At 39.2% G+C, this 19,682-nt stretch overlaps 1 protein-coding gene across 1 annotated transcript in view; it reads right to left on the bottom strand.

Annotated features, from left to right (window-relative positions):
• The window catches only part of epb41l5 (erythrocyte membrane protein band 4.1 like 5), a 37,279-nt gene extending 22,779 nt beyond the window's left edge, over positions 1 to 14,500 (bottom strand). The window contains exons 1-10 of the mRNA XM_040148225.1: positions 14,310 to 14,500; positions 12,971 to 13,182; positions 6,397 to 6,501; positions 5,281 to 5,323; positions 4,955 to 5,033; positions 4,415 to 4,459; positions 3,358 to 3,410; positions 783 to 903; positions 365 to 452; positions 9 to 97 (exon numbers count right to left, since the gene is read on the bottom strand). Of these exons, the coding sequence (XP_040004159.1) occupies positions 9 to 97; positions 365 to 452; positions 783 to 903; positions 3,358 to 3,410; positions 4,415 to 4,459; positions 4,955 to 5,033; positions 5,281 to 5,323; positions 6,397 to 6,501; positions 12,971 to 13,150 (803 nt within the window). The 5' untranslated portion in view covers positions 13,151 to 13,182; positions 14,310 to 14,500. The remainder of the gene's footprint in view (positions 1 to 8; positions 98 to 364; positions 453 to 782; positions 904 to 3,357; positions 3,411 to 4,414; positions 4,460 to 4,954; positions 5,034 to 5,280; positions 5,324 to 6,396; positions 6,502 to 12,970; positions 13,183 to 14,309) is intronic.
• Between the last annotated feature and the right edge of the window lie 5,182 nt (positions 14,501 to 19,682).

Genomic DNA, 19,682 nt, shown 5'->3' with positions numbered 1-19,682 from the left:
AAATATACCAGAAGAAGAGCCCGATCTTGGTTTGTCCTTCAAACACCAGAACTCCAGTGGGTGTCAAACCCAGACTGTACTCATTACCATCTCTTGCCTGCAGGGCAGACATGGACAGAGAGGCAGGAAAAGAAAGAAAAATGAAGAGATAGCAAAAGAGACAGCATTATGGCCCTATCATATATTTATGTTCTTGTGCACATTCCTTCTATTTCCTGTCTTTCATGAGGGACACTTCCTGTTTTAAATCTTGGCTATGCTATTGATGTGCAACTCCACGTACTACATGTGAAACTACACATAAGTGAAACAGGTAGATTGAGGTTATTCAGTACATGGTAGTGAGAAAGGTTGTGTCAGTTACCTTGACCATATGCATGTCCACCCCATACATTTCTAGCCACTTGGCTTTATTCAGGTAGTTAATCTCAGCTTGGGCCGGTGTCTGACCTCTGGAGCAGAGGACAGGAAAAAAAAAAAAAAAAAGAGAGTAGACAAAACAGCAGAAAGATTTGCATCGACAAAAATACAACTGCAGCTCCAAGTAGAGAGGATTACCCAAAAAAAAAAAAAAAAAAGGGGGGGGCATGTTAATGTATTGTTCTGGTAACTGTCTCTGCCCAAGCCCACACGACATACACACTACAGAGTGAAGCAGATCCATTTGATTTCATAAGATATCTTCTATATGTGGCCATTTTTTAAGTTCATTTCTCCTCATTAACATTAAAGTTTAACAGAATGCCCACACATATAGTAGTTTAGTAATAATGAATGCTTACCTGCAGTCCTTCCATGTGTTGTATATGGCCAGCTCCACATCCTCCGTTTGGTTGGGGATGAAGCGAAATTCTGATACCAGGTCCAAACTATGTTCTAATGGGTCACAATCACCTAGCTCAGCTGAAATCACACAGACAAACATACTTATCAGTTCAAATCCTGAGCGCAATAGGTTAACAATGACAGAATTTTTGAGGGGCTTCAGTCGTGGACTGCATGAGACTGTACAGGTGTATCTAATAAACTGGTACTTCAGTACACAGTTCAACTGAAGACCAAAAACATTTTTCAAATAATACTTGTTGTGTTCATTGACACTCTGCCTTTCAACCTCTGGGTGAGGCCCACAGGAAGAGTGCCTAATACTGTGGTGGTAGGTAATGGGAATACTAATGGACAAAATAACTAATGAATCCTTCCCCCATGTCACAGCACGCAAAGCGTCGTGTAGCGTCGGTCAGGGACTGATCTCACTCCGGACAAGTCATAGATTTTATCAGGTGAAAAAAAAGAGACAAAAAGGAGGTTGAGGTAGGAAAAAACAAATAATCTTCACTAGCATAAGAACGATAATAGTGAAAACAAGACAAAGTGAAAAACCTTATCTCTGGTGAAATTGGACAGAGACTGAGAAGTCTTGGTTCTAATTATATTTTGCAATGTTTGGGTAGACTAGAGAAACTAGGACTTGCTGAGAGCTTTCCAGCTGTTAGCAAAGCCTCAAGATATAGAGGAAAGAGAGGATAATTTCATCCTATTCCTGTCCCAGTAAATGTCAGTGGAACAGCAACATAATTCTGAAAAAAAAAAAAAAAAAATGAAGGGAAAAACTCAACTCGGAAAAAAAGAAGACAGAAAGGGTACTGGATTAGGGGGCCTCAGAGGAGGATGGAGCACTAATGAGCTGGCATTTACCCCACAGTGACTGTGCGCGCGTGTGTGTGTTTGTGTGTGTGTGTGCGGGCATGTGTTTGTGTCCCTCCAAGGGTTTATGCACGCAATCTCATTCCATAAATGTCTCTACTAACTCAATCTTTGTTCCTCTGAAGCATTAGTCTTTATGTGGCTCTTTTAGGCATTTAAAAAAAAAAAAAACAGTAAATATAGATAGTTTCAACATTTAATAGTAGAGAAAGCCCAATCAATTTCTGCTCCATTAGTGCATTTTTAAATGTAAATGTAATGAATGTAGATAGCTCTGAAATGGACAGCAGGCTGTCCTTTTCTAACTTCCAAAATCAAGTTCATTTAGCAAATAATGCCAGTAAACAAGGGAGAACATTCCTGCTGTTACACAGATATTTTACTGACACAATTAAGGAGTCAGGAAACTAAGGAACTGATAGAGGTGAGGGGATACAGTATTAGCAGAAATGCCATTAAAGAATTTCAATATCCTACGAAGAGCTTTGGTTTTTGTCTTTGACAGAGGTAAAATTTAAAAAAAAAAAAAAATTAAAAATGCTGCTGCATTTGGAGTCATGATTATTAAAATATATTTGCCCCCTAACTGTTTTTTTTTAACAAAATATTTTAGTCACTAGTCACATTATTAATTACTCATCCATCTAATCTAAGTTGCAGTGGCAATAGGGAGGGAAGTCAAACACAAATTCATTTTCCCGCCAACAACATCCTTCACGTTCTCCAGGGGGAATCTGTAAACAGTTGCTCCTCTCCTATTAAATCCCTGTAGTTCAGCAGGCATGAAACGGCATGTCGCATTCACAATGAACAGCAGCCTATGGCTCTTGCAGCTCCTTAGTCCGTATGTTAGAACAGCCCGTTAATGCAGGGGGTAACGGCTCACCGGAAAAGTTCTGTTGAAATCTTGGTATTTCCCTCTTTATGTAGTATGAGAAATCACATATCAGCCACATGTGTCTGCAATCTCATTCTCCGGCACTTTAACTAAAGCTACACCACTTTGATTTGCAATCTTATTGTAGCGGAGAGGTTCATGTGCCTCAGTGACCATGGCAGCAATGTTGCCAGGAACGTCACTCAAAGCAGATGGTGATTCACAAAGACACCCATGACCGGTTCGAAAAGATCAGGGAAAACTCCTGTGGAGCAGGGAAACAAGGGTCCACTCCTGCAGCCGGACTTGTGAGTGCATAGCTCTGTTACGTGAGTGCCTTGGTGAGACACAGCTGAGATGAGATGTGGGGACATATTTCATGGGCTCACCAGCTATAAAGTAAGCGTAGGGCTTGGGAGCAATGTCTGTCGGGCATGTGGGAGGGTTGTAAAAGCTTTGAGGTATGTGGACAAAAAGAAACTAGCTTTTACAAAAGGGACTTATTCACTGCAGATGGGAAAACCACTAGGCTTCTTGGTATACAAGTGTACCATGCTCCAAATCTAAAACTGACAAAGGCTTGTTTTACTCACACCACTGTAACTGGTGTTATATTATTGCTACGCAGGTGTGTTGGGACTCTGTGCAGCAAAGATGGCACTCATCTCAGCTCTGCAAAGCAGTGTGCACTGCAAAAAAAAAAAAAAAAAAAAAAAAAATCACAGCTACAAATAACAGAGCTGGAGAGAATCCTGGATATTTGCTGTGCTTACCCTGTAGTGAGAAGGCAGCCAACTCCACTGCTGTGTCAAATGGACATTCTAGCCTGAAAATACAGACATATAAGAGTCAGTCACAGCAAAAGTGATGAACAAACTGCCATAGTCCACCAAAATTCCCCTCTGAACTTCACTGAGTCCTACTGGTCTCTACCACTTCCCAATAGTACTCAGTCAAACAATACAAAAAAACAAGTAAATCTCTTTCTAGTTAAAACTATCACTTATGTTCCGAGTCTTTCTTACTACTGTTAATTAATCCTGTAATCCTATAACCCTGTTAAAGTAAGATGGTAGTGACTACCAACATAACTGATGGATTCATGTTTACCAGGATATCGGCTGATGAAGAAAAGCAATATATTGTGTTGGCTAAGTGATTTAGTGAAATTAGTTCTGTGAAATAACAGGTTGAATAATAAATGCAGTACCAAACAAAAATGACTGTCAGGGGGGCAGTAAAATGCTGACATGGGCCAGCAATGAGCGTGCTTGAAAAAAGGTTGCATTGTTAGTGTTTCTCACCCTGTGATAAGCTTATTATCTGTTCTTTACTGCTCAATGATTCACTCTGACAGCCTCTGAACAATCAGACTGGATACCCAGACAGAATGTGTTGAACAAACATGGGAACAGGTACCCTGAACAACAAAATAAAACATTTGAAGTTGCTATCTTGCTAGCTTTTGAGCTACAGCTTTCTTATGATAAAAGTGGCAACAATTTTTTCAGGGATTTCCTAGTAGTGTAGATAAATCTGGTGTATTTTTAAAAAGGCACCTATAATTACTAATGCATACCACAGTAAATGCAGCAACTGCTGGCATGACTGGCAAAATATGTTCCTGACACAGCACTGTCAGGTCTATTATGGCAAGCTGAATAAGTGATATGCATCCGTCATAATTTAATGGATGTGATAATAATATTTCTGTCTGTCCCTCTCTCTAACTGAATATTTATTTGCTGTACTATGACACCACCACAAGTTTTTTCCAGTTTACAGTTCTTCATTAAGGTGAATAGTTATAAATGAAGGATAATTACTTACTTGCCACTGAGGATGTCTTGCTTTAATTGTAAGACAAATAGGTATCTGTAAGTAAAATGAAACAAAAAGGGTTAATTATGGTGATAAAATGTGACAAAATTTTGCAATTTTATGGGATATGATACAAAAACAACCATCTATGCCAAAGCATAGAACACTGAAGCCACTTATGTTTTTTTTGTTTTGTTTTGCACGTACGTGTGTGTGTGTGGTATGTACAAAATAGGATTGGGTGATTTAAATAAATTCTGCAGTGATTCCTATGTGACCAAAGCATTTTTACCTATAAAACAAAAACACAACATTACTATATGGTTGTGTCTAACTTCACACACACACGCACACGCACACGCACACGCACAGAAGAAACAACCTACTTGTAGAGAGCCATTAAGAACACTGACTTTTGAAGGTTTATGAGATTAACAGATTCAAGAAGTAAACAACCCCAAAAGCCCAATGACATATGTGTTTTTAAAATCCGTGTGTAAGAGAAAGTGTACTATCGTAGGAAGTTTAAGTGCGCACGTCTTAACTCACCTGGTGAGCTCCTCGTGCAGGTTGTTCGGTTCTGAAGAGTAGAATTTCACTCTCATGTGAAGGCAGTATGGTGGGCCGACTGAAGGACAGGTCAAAATGACAGCTGAGTAAATATTATCAAGTTTAACTATGTAATTAACTATCAAAAAGTATGTAATAATCAAATTACCAGGGATGTATTAAACTTCATATATTACATAATATAATAATACATTATTGTAAAGAGAAATGATCCATTCATTGGATGTTTTGCTATATATCATGTAACTAAGCATGTGTGGGGATGGGAAAAGAAATGGGTAGAAGCAAAGCCTCTGTATACTTACTTTTCACTTGCTTTTTGATGCTTTTTGTAACATCAAGCCAATGCTGAAACATGAAGGTTATTAACGATTAAAAAAAGCACAGTATTGCCAGCAAGGTTAAGTTTAGTATTTAAAAAAAAAAATTAAAAAAAAAAATCCTTATGCTTTTTCACTATAACTATTATTATATCTGTCCCTATATTTATATGTGCAAGTGAATGAATCAAAAAATGGACAGTTAATGAAAAGCTGAAATCTGGTAGGTTCTGGGAGGCACACAGACACACACACACAAACACACTAAAGTCAGTGTTCTGTTCTGTTCTGTGCTTTAATTCTTCCTGGAAGTTCTAGCTCTACGAGGCATGAACAATGTCAAGGAGAGATGGTGGCGGTGGTGTGTGTGCATGTGTAAGTTAGTGAGAGAGACAGAGAGAGATAACAGAGGAACTCAAAGCACCTTCTAGTCTACTCTCCCCCACATTCCTTGTTACAGCCCTCCCTCTCTCTATCTCACTGCCTCTCTCTCTCTCTCTCTCAACTTCACTTCGCTCTCCCACCCATTTTACTCTCCAACTCTACCTCTCTCCTCTTTGTCCCTTCCTTGTGCTTCATCTTTACTCCTACCAGCTCTTCCTCCTTCCATGGCCTTCACAGAATATCAGTGTGAAGGAACAGGGTCAGTGGCAGATCAGTGACTTAAAACGCTTTGTCTCAGAGCATAGCCTGACTCCCAGAGCTGACAACAGTCCCATAACCAATCCCTTTAGCCCATTCACTGAAAGGAAAGTCCCTGTCTCAAGCCTTACACCAAATTGGTGAATAGTGATTATGACTGAAATTGAAGGTCTGCCTGAGAAGTGACTGCCTGAAGCACTTGCTGAAACATAAAATAATAACAATACTCAACAGACGGATCACTAGAGCAGGTATTTTAAATATCACTTTGTTGTCTTCATGTATTAATATTTTTCCATGATCCTTAATTGTGGGAACCAAAAGTCACAATACATTATTTTTCATTATTGTTCAACCCAACAAGTTATGTCAGCCATAGCACGACATGAAATTAAAAAACAAAAGCAAAGAGTACAAAATAACAAGAGACTACTGTGTAAAGTGCATCTCCAATCTTACCGGCACTTGTGCTGAGTCCATGAAGCGCAGTCCGAAGTAGTCTTTCTCTACGATGTCCAGATGGTACATGATCTGGTCGAACAGCTCCTCACCTTTGGCTTTTTTCTGACCAAATAAACACACAAACAACAGAGGTCTTACAGTTAGCTCACATCACCAAATGTTGAGTATCCTTCCTTGAAATTCTTTGCCAAGCCTTCACTGCAGCTGCCTTCAGTTCTACTGGAAATGCTTCTGTCAAACGAGATGGGTGCAAGTGGTTCAGATTCATACAGTACTGTCTCCTGCTTGGACTGCATGTTTTTGGGGTCTTTCTGCCTTCAGTTTTGTCTTCAGTGAGTGAAAAGCATGCTCAGTTGGGTTGAGGTCAAGTGACTGACTTGGCCATTGAAGAATATTCAATTTCTTTGCCTCAAGAAGCTCTCGGGTTGCTTTCGCAGATTGTTTTAGGTCATTATTCATCTGTAATGTAAAGCACCGTCATACCAATTTTGCACTATTTGGCTGAATCAGCTCCTCTTCCCATCATTCTGGTACAAGTTATTCTTGGTTTCATCTGTCCAAAGAATCTTGTTCCAGAACTGGGCGGGCTTTTTTTAAATTTTTTTTTTTTAGATGTCTTCTGGCAAAGTCTAATCTGGCCTTTCTGTTCTTGAGTGTTACCAGTGGTCTGCACCTTGTGGTAAACCCTCTCTCTACATTCATGAAGGCGTCTCTTGATTGTTGACTTTGACAATGATACACCTACCTCCTCGAGAGTGTTCTTGACCTGGCTAGATGATGTGAAGGGTTTTTCTTCGACAAAGAAAGAATTCTGCAATTATCCACTTTAGTTGTCTTCTGTGGTCTTCCAGGCCTTTTGATGTTGCTGAGCTCACCAATGCATTCCTTCTTTTTAAGAATGTACCAAATTGTTGACTTGGCCACTTTTAAAGTTTCTTCTATCTGTCTGATCTGTTTGTTTTGTTTTTCAGCCTCATGATGGCCTCCTTCATTTGCATCAACAACTCTTTGGAACGTATATTGAGAAGTTCCCATGAACAGCTACCAAATGAAAATTCAACTCTTGGAATCCAGGCCTTTAATCTGCCTAATTTGTCATGAAATAATGGGGGAATCAGGCCACACCTGGCCATGAAACTGATTGTCAGTCAATTGTCCAATTACGTTTGAGCCTCTGAAAATAAGGGATTATGCATAAAAATGGCTGTAATTCCTAAACAGTTAATGCAATTTTTTTGTTAGACCCCTGAATTAAAGCTGAAAGTTTACACTTCAATCACATCTTGATGGCTTTGTTATAAATTTGTAGTGTTGGTTTACAGAGGCAAAATTTAAAAAAAAATTGTGTCACTGTCCAAATACTTATGTCCCTAACTGTAGCTATCTGAATGAAATGTTACCTCACCTAGGGTTATTAAGAAAACACCAAGTTGCAAACTAGAGATATTAAAAGGAAATTCACAGTGAGGATATTGATACTCATTGGGGATGCTCCGATCGGATGCTGACATCAGAGATCGGTCTGATACTGATTAAACCTGTTCCTTATTTTGTCAGTTAATTGATTTTTCTTTAAAATGTCAGAGGATGGTTCAATTCAATTCAAGTCAATCCTATTTATATAGCGCCAAATCATATCAGAGGTTATCTCAGGTCACTTTTCATATGGAGCAAGTCTAGACCATACTCTTTGTTTATATAGTGAGAAAAAAAGCACTTTGTAATTCCCCACAGCCCAAGGGGATGTTGTCAAACATCTTTTGTCTAACATTAATAAACCAAAAGATAATTAGTTCACCATCATGTAAAACAAAGAAAAACATCAAATCCCCACATTTAAGAAGCTGGAACAAGCAAATATTTGCCATCTTCGCATATAAAATTACTAAAACGATTATTTGATTATCAAAGTAGTAGCCAATTAATTTTCTGTTGCTGTTGAATCATTGTAGCTGTAAAATAACGTGCTTTGGGGAAATAAATGAAAACATTTTTTAAGTGCATAGACATATACAGAGGTTCACAAGACCAAAAGATTCTAAATTGGTTGAGCCTCTCTTTTTGCACCTCTTCAAAAATATTGTTTTGAGTAGAGTTTTTTGCTTGGTTTAAGGGTACATGTTCTGATATGTGCTTTATGAATTCAAAAAGAGAGATATGAGAAATTATTAACATGAAGTATCGAATAGGTGTTGCCTTTTCTGACAAAGCCGTACCAGTTACTGCCTGTCCTGTGCCTGTGCCTGGGAGATCTCTCCCTCACATGTGCACACTCTCTCTCTCTCTCTCTCTCTCTCTCTCTTTCACTCACACTCCCAAACTCACACACACACTCAACTTCCTAACCCTACCATGAGGCACAGCGACAGGGTTACCATGGTAACTGGGGTTGAAGTGCCCCAGACACTCAGGAGCTGAGGGAAGTGGGGTGGCTGAACACATCATGTGATCATCTGGCTCTATGAATTAGGAAAAGATGCCATAGAAGATCAGCCAGCAGCTGCACTTTCTTCCTCCTCTCTTCATCCTGATTTTTTTGTTATTTGTCCTTTTTGATCAATTATCTTTTACCATATTTGCTCTCGCAATCAAATGATTTGTAACTTTAACCAAGAGTATGGCTGACTTTTTACTCTTTCCCAGCTATTTCGTAACACCTACTACAGTTGCAAACAAATTTACAAAACATTTTCACAGTTTTTTTATTTTCTTTTGTGTTTTCATCAGCATTAAAAGCATGTCAAATAATCATAACATTCACAACATTAAGCTAATCTTGTCAATCAAGTGATTGGCCTGCTAGTGGTTTAGTCTAACATATTTATTACATAAATAATGTTATTATTTATTACTTATGCAAATAATGCAACTCACTTTACTGTGCTCTAATGGTGGTAGTTTACTTCTGTAATTTTTAAGGTTAATTTACAATTTATGTACAAAATGTTACCTATAGAAATCAGGGACAAATCAAAGTGGTTAAAAAAGCAAAACCATGGATGAGTAAAGGAGAGAACCACTGGAGCCCTCGAGGTTTCCTTGTCTCTCACACACACACACACACACACACACTCCCACACTCACTCACACACACACCCCTAGAGAGCTCCTGGGCAGCTCAGGGGGGCTGGCCCCATGCTAGCTGGCATAGCTGAGAAGGCATTCTGCACCCCTACAGTACCCAGGGAGAGAGAGAGTACAATGGAGTCATTGTTTGTGTTTGTGTGTGTGTGTGTGTGTTGCACCCAAACTCTTGTTATAGTGCTTGCAGTATTGTTTGGCTGTTTGCAGTCTTTCTGCCTGCCTTTGAGCATACAGTTCTGTCTCTCAGACACTCTGTCAGAATACTGAAGTTACAATTGAGCTGATACTCTCATCTACGGTCATCAAACCAACCAGTGTGGTAATGCATCCATTTAAAAGGGCCCAGACACCATTTCTAGAATAAGTAGAAGGCTTGGGGTTTTAGGAGGGAAAATCATGCAGTTTGGTAGATGCGTTTACCTGACTGTTCTCAAAAAAACACCAACCATTTTTAACATGGCTGTCCAAAAAAGGAATAAAAGCCCTTAATTTATTATTTCCGGGCCATGGTTACCCATTTCACTAAAAGAGATAAGACAAAGCAATCATCTGTCTGTCCTCAATCATGCACCTTCTCACACACTCATTAAAGTTTGTGTGAATCTGCAAATACCACAAAGTCATCCATACACAAGGTGACCACACATACTGGTAAATGGTTTTGTATATTTTTCAGTGAGTCCAGACCATCATGGCTGCAGTATACAGCAATAATGCAACATTTGTCAATAGGCAATACTGTTCAGTCAGTTCACCAAAATTTCAAACTATTATTTTATTATTGCATAATATTCCCAACTTGCCAATGATAAGATGTACTACAATAAATTGAATAATGACTTTTTTTTTGTAAAAATTAATAAAGCCTTGCTTGTGCTTAACCTTTTGTCTGGGCTACAAATCTACCAGAGAAAAGGAAGATGGAGGAGGTGACAGCGTGAGTGGCTGTAGGGTGGTGAGTGGGGGAGGACAAAGACAAAGAGACAAGAGAAGGAAGTAAATAAATGTAAAGGAAAGAATGTGAATCATAAGGCTGTCTGGAATTATGTGTGGACATGGATGCTGCTCAACATAGGTATCCCCAGGAGACAACTTTGGGTGGCCTTACGTACTAAGGACACAGACAGCTGGAAAGCTAAAGTATGTGAATGAGCCCTATTCAGTTTAGATTGTGGCTGTATATTTACGACCACTTGAACATCTAAAAAGAAAAACAAACTGCACCATTCAGCAGGGGCCCCCCACATTTCTGCCCTGATTTGAACTGACAACTCTGTATCTGAAGAACAACAAAACATGATTCAAAACTACAACAAGGGGTGCTATAGTCTTAACTGAAAACCTTAACTGTGTTTAACTTGTTTTATAGATATCATTACTCCTACTCCACAGTCCCTAGCAAAGACAGACCATCAGCAAAAGGCAGCAATGTGCTAAGTTGAACTTTTTCTCAGGGACTGTTTAACTAAATGATAAGTCTGGCTGAAACACTGATAGCGGGAAGCTGCAATGTTTCCCTGCAAACCTGCTCAACTTCCCTCTCTGATGTCAGAAGGTTCGTCTATGTCTATGTTCACACTGTTCCTCCAATGAAAGTTCTGTTCGCTGTGTCACCCAGCTCGCAGACTATATACTTAAAAGACCCAAGTGGAACTATATACTTTTTAAGATGTTGGGGAAAGAGAGGCTACACCATTGTTGCAGGAATGTTGCTTAAAATATAGGTGGATTGCATCTGTGTTTATTTTACAAAATATTTTCTTTATCATCCACACTTCTTCCTGTGGTTGTGTCGAAATGCTGTTGGTGATGCTGTCATTAGTGCAATGGATATCTACAGCAGAGGGCAAGCCATTTAAACAGCTATATAGCTGTGCTCTTAACTGGTGTCTTTCTTTTTGCCTTATCACTTAAAGAGAGAGTTGGATGATAAGAAATAAGGATTTGCAGAAGCTACCTATATCTGGGGTAGCCGACACACAGAGAAAGCTAATTTGAAACCTAGCCAAAGTCCAGGGCCCTGCCAGAATGCATTCAAAAATCCAACTGAATTTGAAAACTTTCTTCAGGTGAAGAAGGCAAAGGTCTGGGAATTTTTAAACTTTGAAAGTGTACTTTGGCTAGGACAAAATCAATTAACTCCATCAGTTAATTAGGTATTAAGAACTAACAACTAACAAAGGCAAAAGAGCATTGTAAAAACTCCAGCCATCATTTCTGCTCAACTATAAGCTAAAGATCGAGAGCAAGAGAGAGAAAGAGAAAACCGAAAGAAAATGAAAACAGTCCAAGCAGATAACATTCCACTAGAAGACAGACTGAATAAGAATATAATCCAACCTTTCTATGCAAATAATACTGAGCTGATAGGAAGGATTTGGCCGGTCTAATACTTACAGCAGGCAGGCTCAAAAATGTGTGACATCACTTGTGAGACATGCTGAATAGTATACATTTATGCATTCTTGTTCAGGAAGCTGTTAAAAAATTTCTGAAATGCCTGGTCGTTGTAGGGAATGATATCCTTTTATTCTGAGTCAGTTAGACTAAAAATTAAAATGAGAAATAAAATGAAAGCAAATTGAAAAAAAAAAAAGAGTTTAAAACAATAACAAGACAGATGTAGTAATACTGGCCAAAGATATTCTCTTCAGCAGATCTTCCTTGGAATATATGCCAGACAGCTACATCTAAAGATGAAATCGAATCATAAACAGCAGTTAGCTACCAGACTGGCCTCACTGGGATGCTGCAGGTTTGACAGATGGAATCCCAGTGGAAACACAAAGTAGTAAAATCTGTGAGCCAGGGAAAAGTAAAGATGACATGGGGGAAGAAGATCCAGGTATTTATCACCTTGGTTCAAAATTATAGTTGCTAAATTGTTACACCAGTTAAATGCTAAATTACATTTTCCCCAGCAGAAACAAATTACACAGAAAGAGGGAGAGGACAGAAGAAGACAGACAGAGCTGCAAAGAGTGAGGTTCTGCTCTATGTCCACTCTGTGATGAGCCCGACATGTCACGTGATGTGGTCATGTGATTAAGTGTGTTCTCCAGAGAGGATCATGGAATTACAGGTGATCAGCAACGCTACCCCACACACACACACACACACACACACAGTCTTAAAAGGACTGCTCTACTGACACAAGCAATGTGGTCACTAGTTCACCTCTTGTGCTTTTGCTTTCCATCCATTCACTTAGAGAGTGAATGGAGAAAGACTGTTGGTGATGCTGAATGACCATTTGACCGAGATTTGTCAGAAACTCCAGTCATTTTACTGAGCATTAACTGTCCTCTTAACAACAGCTGATAAGTATGCACACTTGTAGTAAAGACAGGGAAATCAATTCCGACATGCAGTCTATGGGTTCACATTCCTGTTAAAATGATTTATGCTTTGGTTCATGCCTTGCTAACTAGTTTAAAACTAAGAGAAACATTAAGATAATGGCTCAAATTCCGGCAACTCTCCTTACCGGCAGGTCTACGCTGACGTCCGTCCCGTCCAGTAAGGAAACACGGCAGGTGATGATAGACTTTGCATCCCCGGCAGCAGGGATGTGCGTTGTGGCTCGCTGGGCCTCCCGTAACCGGGTTTTCTCTGCATGCTTCCGGATGGAGCGTCGCCCCAGCGTCCTGCGCAGGAAACTCAGCATGATGGGGGAGAGGGAGGGTTACAGTGCCACACCTGTGAGGGGAAGAGGGTAGAGATTAAAACGTGGGAAATTAAGCTAGTTCTGGACTTGTAAACCGTACAGGCCTTCAGAAATGTTAGATATTTAGAAACAGCGTTTACCTGTGAAAACATGTAAGGGGAGATGTGTCAGGTGAACAACAGTTGTATGCTCAACCACAGCCACAAAGATGCTGTGTGTGTGTGTGTGTGTGTTTGTTTTAGAAAATGTAGTTGTATTACATTGTCTTTGTGTGGACCCATGCAATGTCAGCTGGCATGTATCGAGTTATCCACCATGAATACCTGACATTAACTGAGAAAACGAAAGAAAAAAAAACGAAAATACTTTTGGTCCTGACGAGGCAACATCCCGCTAGCTGCCATCGTTTGGTCTTCACACTTAGTTATGTTAACTAAACAGTGTGCCTGCAGCCTATGTGTCTGTGTGGTGACAGTCGACGTTGCAGGTGACAAACGTTACGTTAAACGTTGGTTAACTAAGATAACTTGCAGAGCCTAACAAGTCAAAAATCTGATGTACAACTACAGATATTACCAGGTATAAAGGTAAGTCAACTGAGGAGAGGAAGAAAAAAAATTATATATATATCCAGTTAAAGTACATTTCATTTTGAGTCCCAGTATCTGTTGACGCTATCTGGATTATCAAAAGGTAACAATAACAGGTAAACGGTCGGATATGGGTTATAACGTTACTCGGCTCCTAAGATGTGAAAACTTGGTTTCAGGTCAGCCATGAAAAGGAACGGCTGAGATGGACTGAGCTTTCCGGGCTGCCAAGCCCCGGGATAAAAAAAAAACACACTAGAAATTGTCTAACACATCTGCTGGTACTATATTAATAAAGCAAAAGCACAAGAAGTATGACCCTTAGCTTACTGCACACAGTTAAGGCCTGAGGTACCTGGTGTAAGCAAAAGCAACAGGTGTGCGTTTCTTTTACTGCACGAGCTAATAGTTAGCAACGAACGCACGGAATACATATGACTCCGACCGTGCAAGCGTGTCCCGTACGGCAAAACAAACACTGGCTTTAGCCTTGAGAGCTGGATCAGACAGGCACTTGCTCCGCAGCCACTTGCGCGGATCCGAGGACGCCTGGATGAGGGGGTACTTACAAGAACCTCCGCGTGTGAATTCACCGTGGGAACACGTCTGCTTGCATTGCAGACGACTAAACAGCAACCCCGCTCACTCCCATGGCTCGTAACTTGTTTCTTGTTTCTATTTCTCCTTTTATTCCACTTCGCCAACCCCCGCGGGATAATTTCCTCCCAGGTCCCAACAAAAAGTAGGAGGCAAAGCTCTCCTCAGGATGTGACGTCGCGATAAATCCCTAACAGAACTTGATTAGCATTTTTAAAGCGACAATCCCCTTTTTCCCCCATTTTTTGAGTTGGTCAATTTAAATTATGTTTCTCGTAATTTGCTTTTCTAACCTCAAAACAAAAACAAAAAAAACACACGTTATATTTGCCTCGAGCATTTATATTTAATATTTTCAGTGATAGTGTCATTGTTACTACAAGGCCAGAAAAAAAGGCTGCTAAGGTATTATACATATATAAAATCAAATATATAAATATAAATTCATGAAAGAGTTTCGATTTGAAACTTGCAATGATGGAGGAGTGATCTCCTCATCCTTTTTTCCGAATTTCAGTCATACAGTGGGGTCAATCTCCATTTGAGAGCAGCACCCCCTTCCGGTTAGTTTAGGAACAATGCTTGACAAATACTGCCAGAGACAACTGTGGTTCTTTTAGGGCTTAAAGTTCATTAAGCTTTTTGAGTAGCAGAGTAGCATAGCGTGTACAGAGGCAGGTGTATTTATATAACAAGTAGTAAGACAGGTATATTTAATTAAGTGTCTTTTGAATCCGGAAAAAAGATCTGGAGCTTTTCATGCCCTCTCACCTAAATTTGAATGAAATGTGAGATAGGTATCATGTTTTATTGTGATTAAGTATATTTTATTTGATTGAAAAGATTTATATGTCTTTGGATTTTTTTACTCTGAATCTTGTCGTTGGTCCCAGTTGAGAAATGGCCAAATCTGACTTTTTATGGGTATCAACAGTATACTGTATATAGACAAGCAATATTTTGCTTCATGGGGCTTATAACTAAAATGTATGCAGACAGCATGGTGGCAGATACAGTAAGTTTGGCCTTTTACCATCCAGAATGTCTAGTTATACTGCCTACATGTGCCTGTGCTCTGCCACACAATACTAGTAATCTCATCCTGATGCATACGATACATTTAAGAATTATTCTAGGCCTACACCCCTTTTAAAGATGAGCATTGGTATACCTCAGAAAGTAAGGAGACTGTCTATTGACACAATTGAAATATAACATTTGAATCTTTTTGTGTGTGCTGAATTTACACTGGCGTTTGGGCCTTATCAGTATAGAAAGTACAGAAGATGCAATTTTTCTTTCCGCTTTGGGGCTTTAATGCACAGCAATAGCACCCCCATTGTGGCCTCTGGCTCAATGATACCATTATGAAAAGATGGTTAGAAACAATGTACATTATTCTATAAAATCATCTGACATTATCATAAATCTCTGAGGTTGACTTATACGCAACACAGAGGGGAAGCTGTTTATTCTGTGGTTTGTTTCCTTAGAAAACCTAAGGAAAGGAAAACCTAAGCAAAATTTTCCTGAAAACTCAGAAGCTTTGATTTCCTTTTCCTTTTGGATAGCCTTCCTAGTATCAGTGTGTTTGGCATTACAGAGAATTAGCACTCTGGCCACCGCGTGTGACCTAGGCTTCACTCTATGGTAATATCTCAAAAATCTAAAATCTAAAAACTTTAAAGTAAGTGATTCTTATCGAGGTCTTCAGCATTGGTGCATCTCATCTGCTCGCTCTAATGTTGCCCAACCTCACTTTTACAGTGTGGAAAAGCAAGTTGATCGGACGCCACGTCTCCATGCTTTGACAGACAAGCTTTAATTGTTCACAATCAAGCTTATAGACATGTCCAAAGCACCGTAAAACCATGATACCAGAAAGAAACAAGCAACTGAGGACAAAGGTTTTTATGACACAGGTAGAAGTTAACCAAGGATATAATACGGTAAAACATTTCTCATTATTTTGTGTTTCATTATATATACACTCGCTGTTATAGATTACGTTTCAAATAAAACAAATTTTGAAATAGCAGTCTTGAAATACACACCATTTGTGTCACATTTGAATCATCCAAAGGAAGAAAAAAAAAATCAAAAATAAAATAAAAACAAAATCTTGCTGCTCACAAATGATTTTCCCTTTTATTTTAAAGATTTTTTTTTCATATACAACATTGTATTTACATGGTCTAGTATTATTTACACAAAATTAACAAGTGGCACTGTGTAGTTAGGAGTTCTTTTCTTTTTCCCTACAGGTGTCTTATTTTTAAACAAAAAAAAAAAGAAGATAAATTAAAAAAAAAAAAAAACTAAACTCATCAACAACTCATTTTAACAATTCTTTATGTCTCCAACTGTTTTTTTTTTTCTTTTTTCCAGTAGCACTACCTGCTACTAAGCCTTCTACAAAGTGCTGTCTTTTCCCTAACCAACTAGAACTGTTTCCATCTTTACAAAAATACAACTAACCCAAGCCCTCCCCATGTCTGGTACCCTCCAAACTACCTTTGATCAGTACCCTAAACGCACAGACAGTACCAATTATGTGTCAACATCAAAACACTTTGAACACAGACAGCTCATTGCTGGACATTTTGTGCAGATGGAAACTCTGGCAGCTTTGATTGATCAATTATTAACCTTTTACTGCAGCGTCAATGTTTTGTTTTCCTGTTAGAAATTGCCAAGGATTTTTGAACTTAGATTGAAGCGTTAATTAATTTAGATTTGGTGTTATTTTTATTTGATGAACCTTGTTGCTGAATGCAAAAACTGATGGGACGACGCCACTGAGGGTTAAATAGTGTGTTTGTTCGTTTGATCACAAGCTCATGCATGTAGGGTTTGCAATGTATCTTTACTTAAAAAAAGTTAAAATCAGTTAATCAGTCAAGTCATCCACTGGTTAGCCTCAGTTTGTCATTCCACAGAAAACAAGCTGTTTGATACTGCACTACTGTAGCCATGGTATTCTGCTCAGATGTGTCATTTGCCTTGAGGCCCTGCAGAGAGAGTGGGATCCGTGTACAATGATCCAAAATAGAGGCATCTGAGGAAAAATAATGAGAAGAATGGCCCATGGATGTTGCGTGGGCTCTGCAGAAATGACTGATATTGACTGAGAGAAGGAGTTTTCTGGGTGAGGGCCACATAAACAGGAGAGATTTTAAAAAATAGAGCGAAGAGGAAAGCAGCTTGTAGGCTCTTCTTCCCCTCTCTACATGTGGCAAAAGTATGATTCAGCTGTTTGAATGGGAGGTATGACAACAGTTTGAATTGTTTTTTCACAGGCAAAGATTCAGCCTGACTAAAAAAAAAACAAAAAACTCTGCAGATAGGCTCTTTTTGCATTTTCAAAAAAACTTGAGATCATGTTAGATTAGGTTTATGGCTTTATGGCACAACCTTTCATTCCAGTTAACAAACAAGCAGGCTTAGACAAGACAGCTAACAAACTAGATTTCATAAATGGCAGAGGATGAGAGGGAGAGGTACAGAGAGAGATAGATAAAGACAAATCTGGGTACACATGCGCGCACACACGCACACACACACACACACACACACGCACACACACGCACACACAGCAGTAGGTTTTTCCAGCAGATTCCGTTGTAGGAGCCAATCACAGCAGGTACTGAAGCAGTCAATAAGAAAAATATCTCTAATTATAAAGAGGCTACACTCCATTCCATACCGCTATGAAAAACACATTGACAGCTTAACCTGTACTTGGACCAAAAAAAAAAAAAAAAAAGACTCAAAAAGCAACTTGATGCTGGGTTTTGTGAATTAAAAATACAAGTCATCATTTACTCTCTTATCACTCATAACATATCATCAAAAACAACATGTGCCTTAAAATGATGAAGTACCACACTGGGTACATGGAAAGCACTGGGAGAGATCAATTAAAAAAAAGGACAAGTATTGGTTGAATGTTCTGTTTGTGCTGCTTCTTTGAACTGTCAACTGTTCCCTGGCAGACCTGCAGACAGATTTAGATCAAATTAATCAGCAATGGCTGGTTTTAAGCTCTGCCCCAGTGACCTTTCAACCCCACTGGAACTGAACGAAAAAAGTACTCCATAAAAATATTTCCTTGGAAAAACAAATAATTCGTTTTACAGAGTTTATGGTTGGGTCACATGATTGCTCATACAAAGCAATGAGCCACCAGTCTTGACTGTAAACGTGTAAGCAGGTATCTGGGTTTGCTCCAGTTTACAGGTTACAAATGTCTTGGTCGCTGGATGTGAAAAAAAAATGTGGGGAGGCCAATGGAAGGAGCTATTAAACTTCAGTTTATACCATTCACACAAAGATTGAGATCAGTTCACTCTCAACAGAGCAAGCTAATTTTTGTGAGACCTTGGGGAAAAAACAAATACTGATTGCATAAAACTTCCAGCAGCTTTCAACCACTTGAGAACTAATTAATTATGGTGTCTGATCGTATGACCCGATTTGTTTCTTAGGTTCTAGCATAATGACCCGTGCAAAGAAATATTTGGGTTGCACAAAGAGGATCGACATTTACTCAAAGTCGTCCTGGTCAGGGGACACCAATCAGAGAGAAGTCTTGCTCTTTGCATAGTGGGGCCTCGCAATCAGTGTCTGGCTCAAGGACACTTCTGCTGCCCACTCCGTCAGTTGTAAGTGAACAGCAAGTTTGATTTAAACATTGAACTGACTGAATATGAATTTAAAGAAAGAAATGAACTGACCTCAGCCTTGTTTCTTAGCTTTATCAGCCATGACAGCTGGAAAATAGCTTAGATTGTAACTCAGTGAGACCGTGTGTCTACTGGGGCCTCTCTTTATGACACTGTCTTGGTTTTCTTATGTTGAATTCATGTTATGCAATGTGAGGAAAATTTTAAATAACTGATCAATGCTCAAAGTTCTATCAATGTTCAAAATGTTCTCTCCCCATGTCTTTCAGAAGGAAGTGTATAGTCGTTGATCAACAGTAGCTGCTGTGACTAGTACAGAAGTGAAAGGGAGATGCCCAGTAAACACAGGCCCTGAGGATTGTAAACCAGTTACTGTATATTCCTCAACACACCAAACGATGGGCACTTCAGAGCATGTGTGTCTGTAAGCTCAAAAACACAGCACAGAGCGGGATGAAGTATCCGACTCGCCACAGCATTGAACAAGAGGTGAGACACAAAGTGCTTTCAGCTGTCCATCTGTCAGTCTGTGCTGTCAGAAACATAGACAAGAAAGCTGAGAAAGATAAAACCAAGTACAATAAATTAAATCACTGTTTTTTTTTTTTCCACAAAAAGCAAGAAGAAATAAAGAAGTAGTTAGAAGAAGAGGAATCACAC

This window comes from Xiphias gladius, chromosome 16, assembly GCF_016859285.1.
Source record: "Xiphias gladius isolate SHS-SW01 ecotype Sanya breed wild chromosome 16, ASM1685928v1, whole genome shotgun sequence".
NCBI lineage: Eukaryota > Metazoa > Chordata > Actinopteri > Istiophoriformes > Xiphiidae > Xiphias > Xiphias gladius.
Note: the sequence above shows the minus strand (reverse complement) of the source record. Positions and strands in the feature narration are given on the sequence as shown.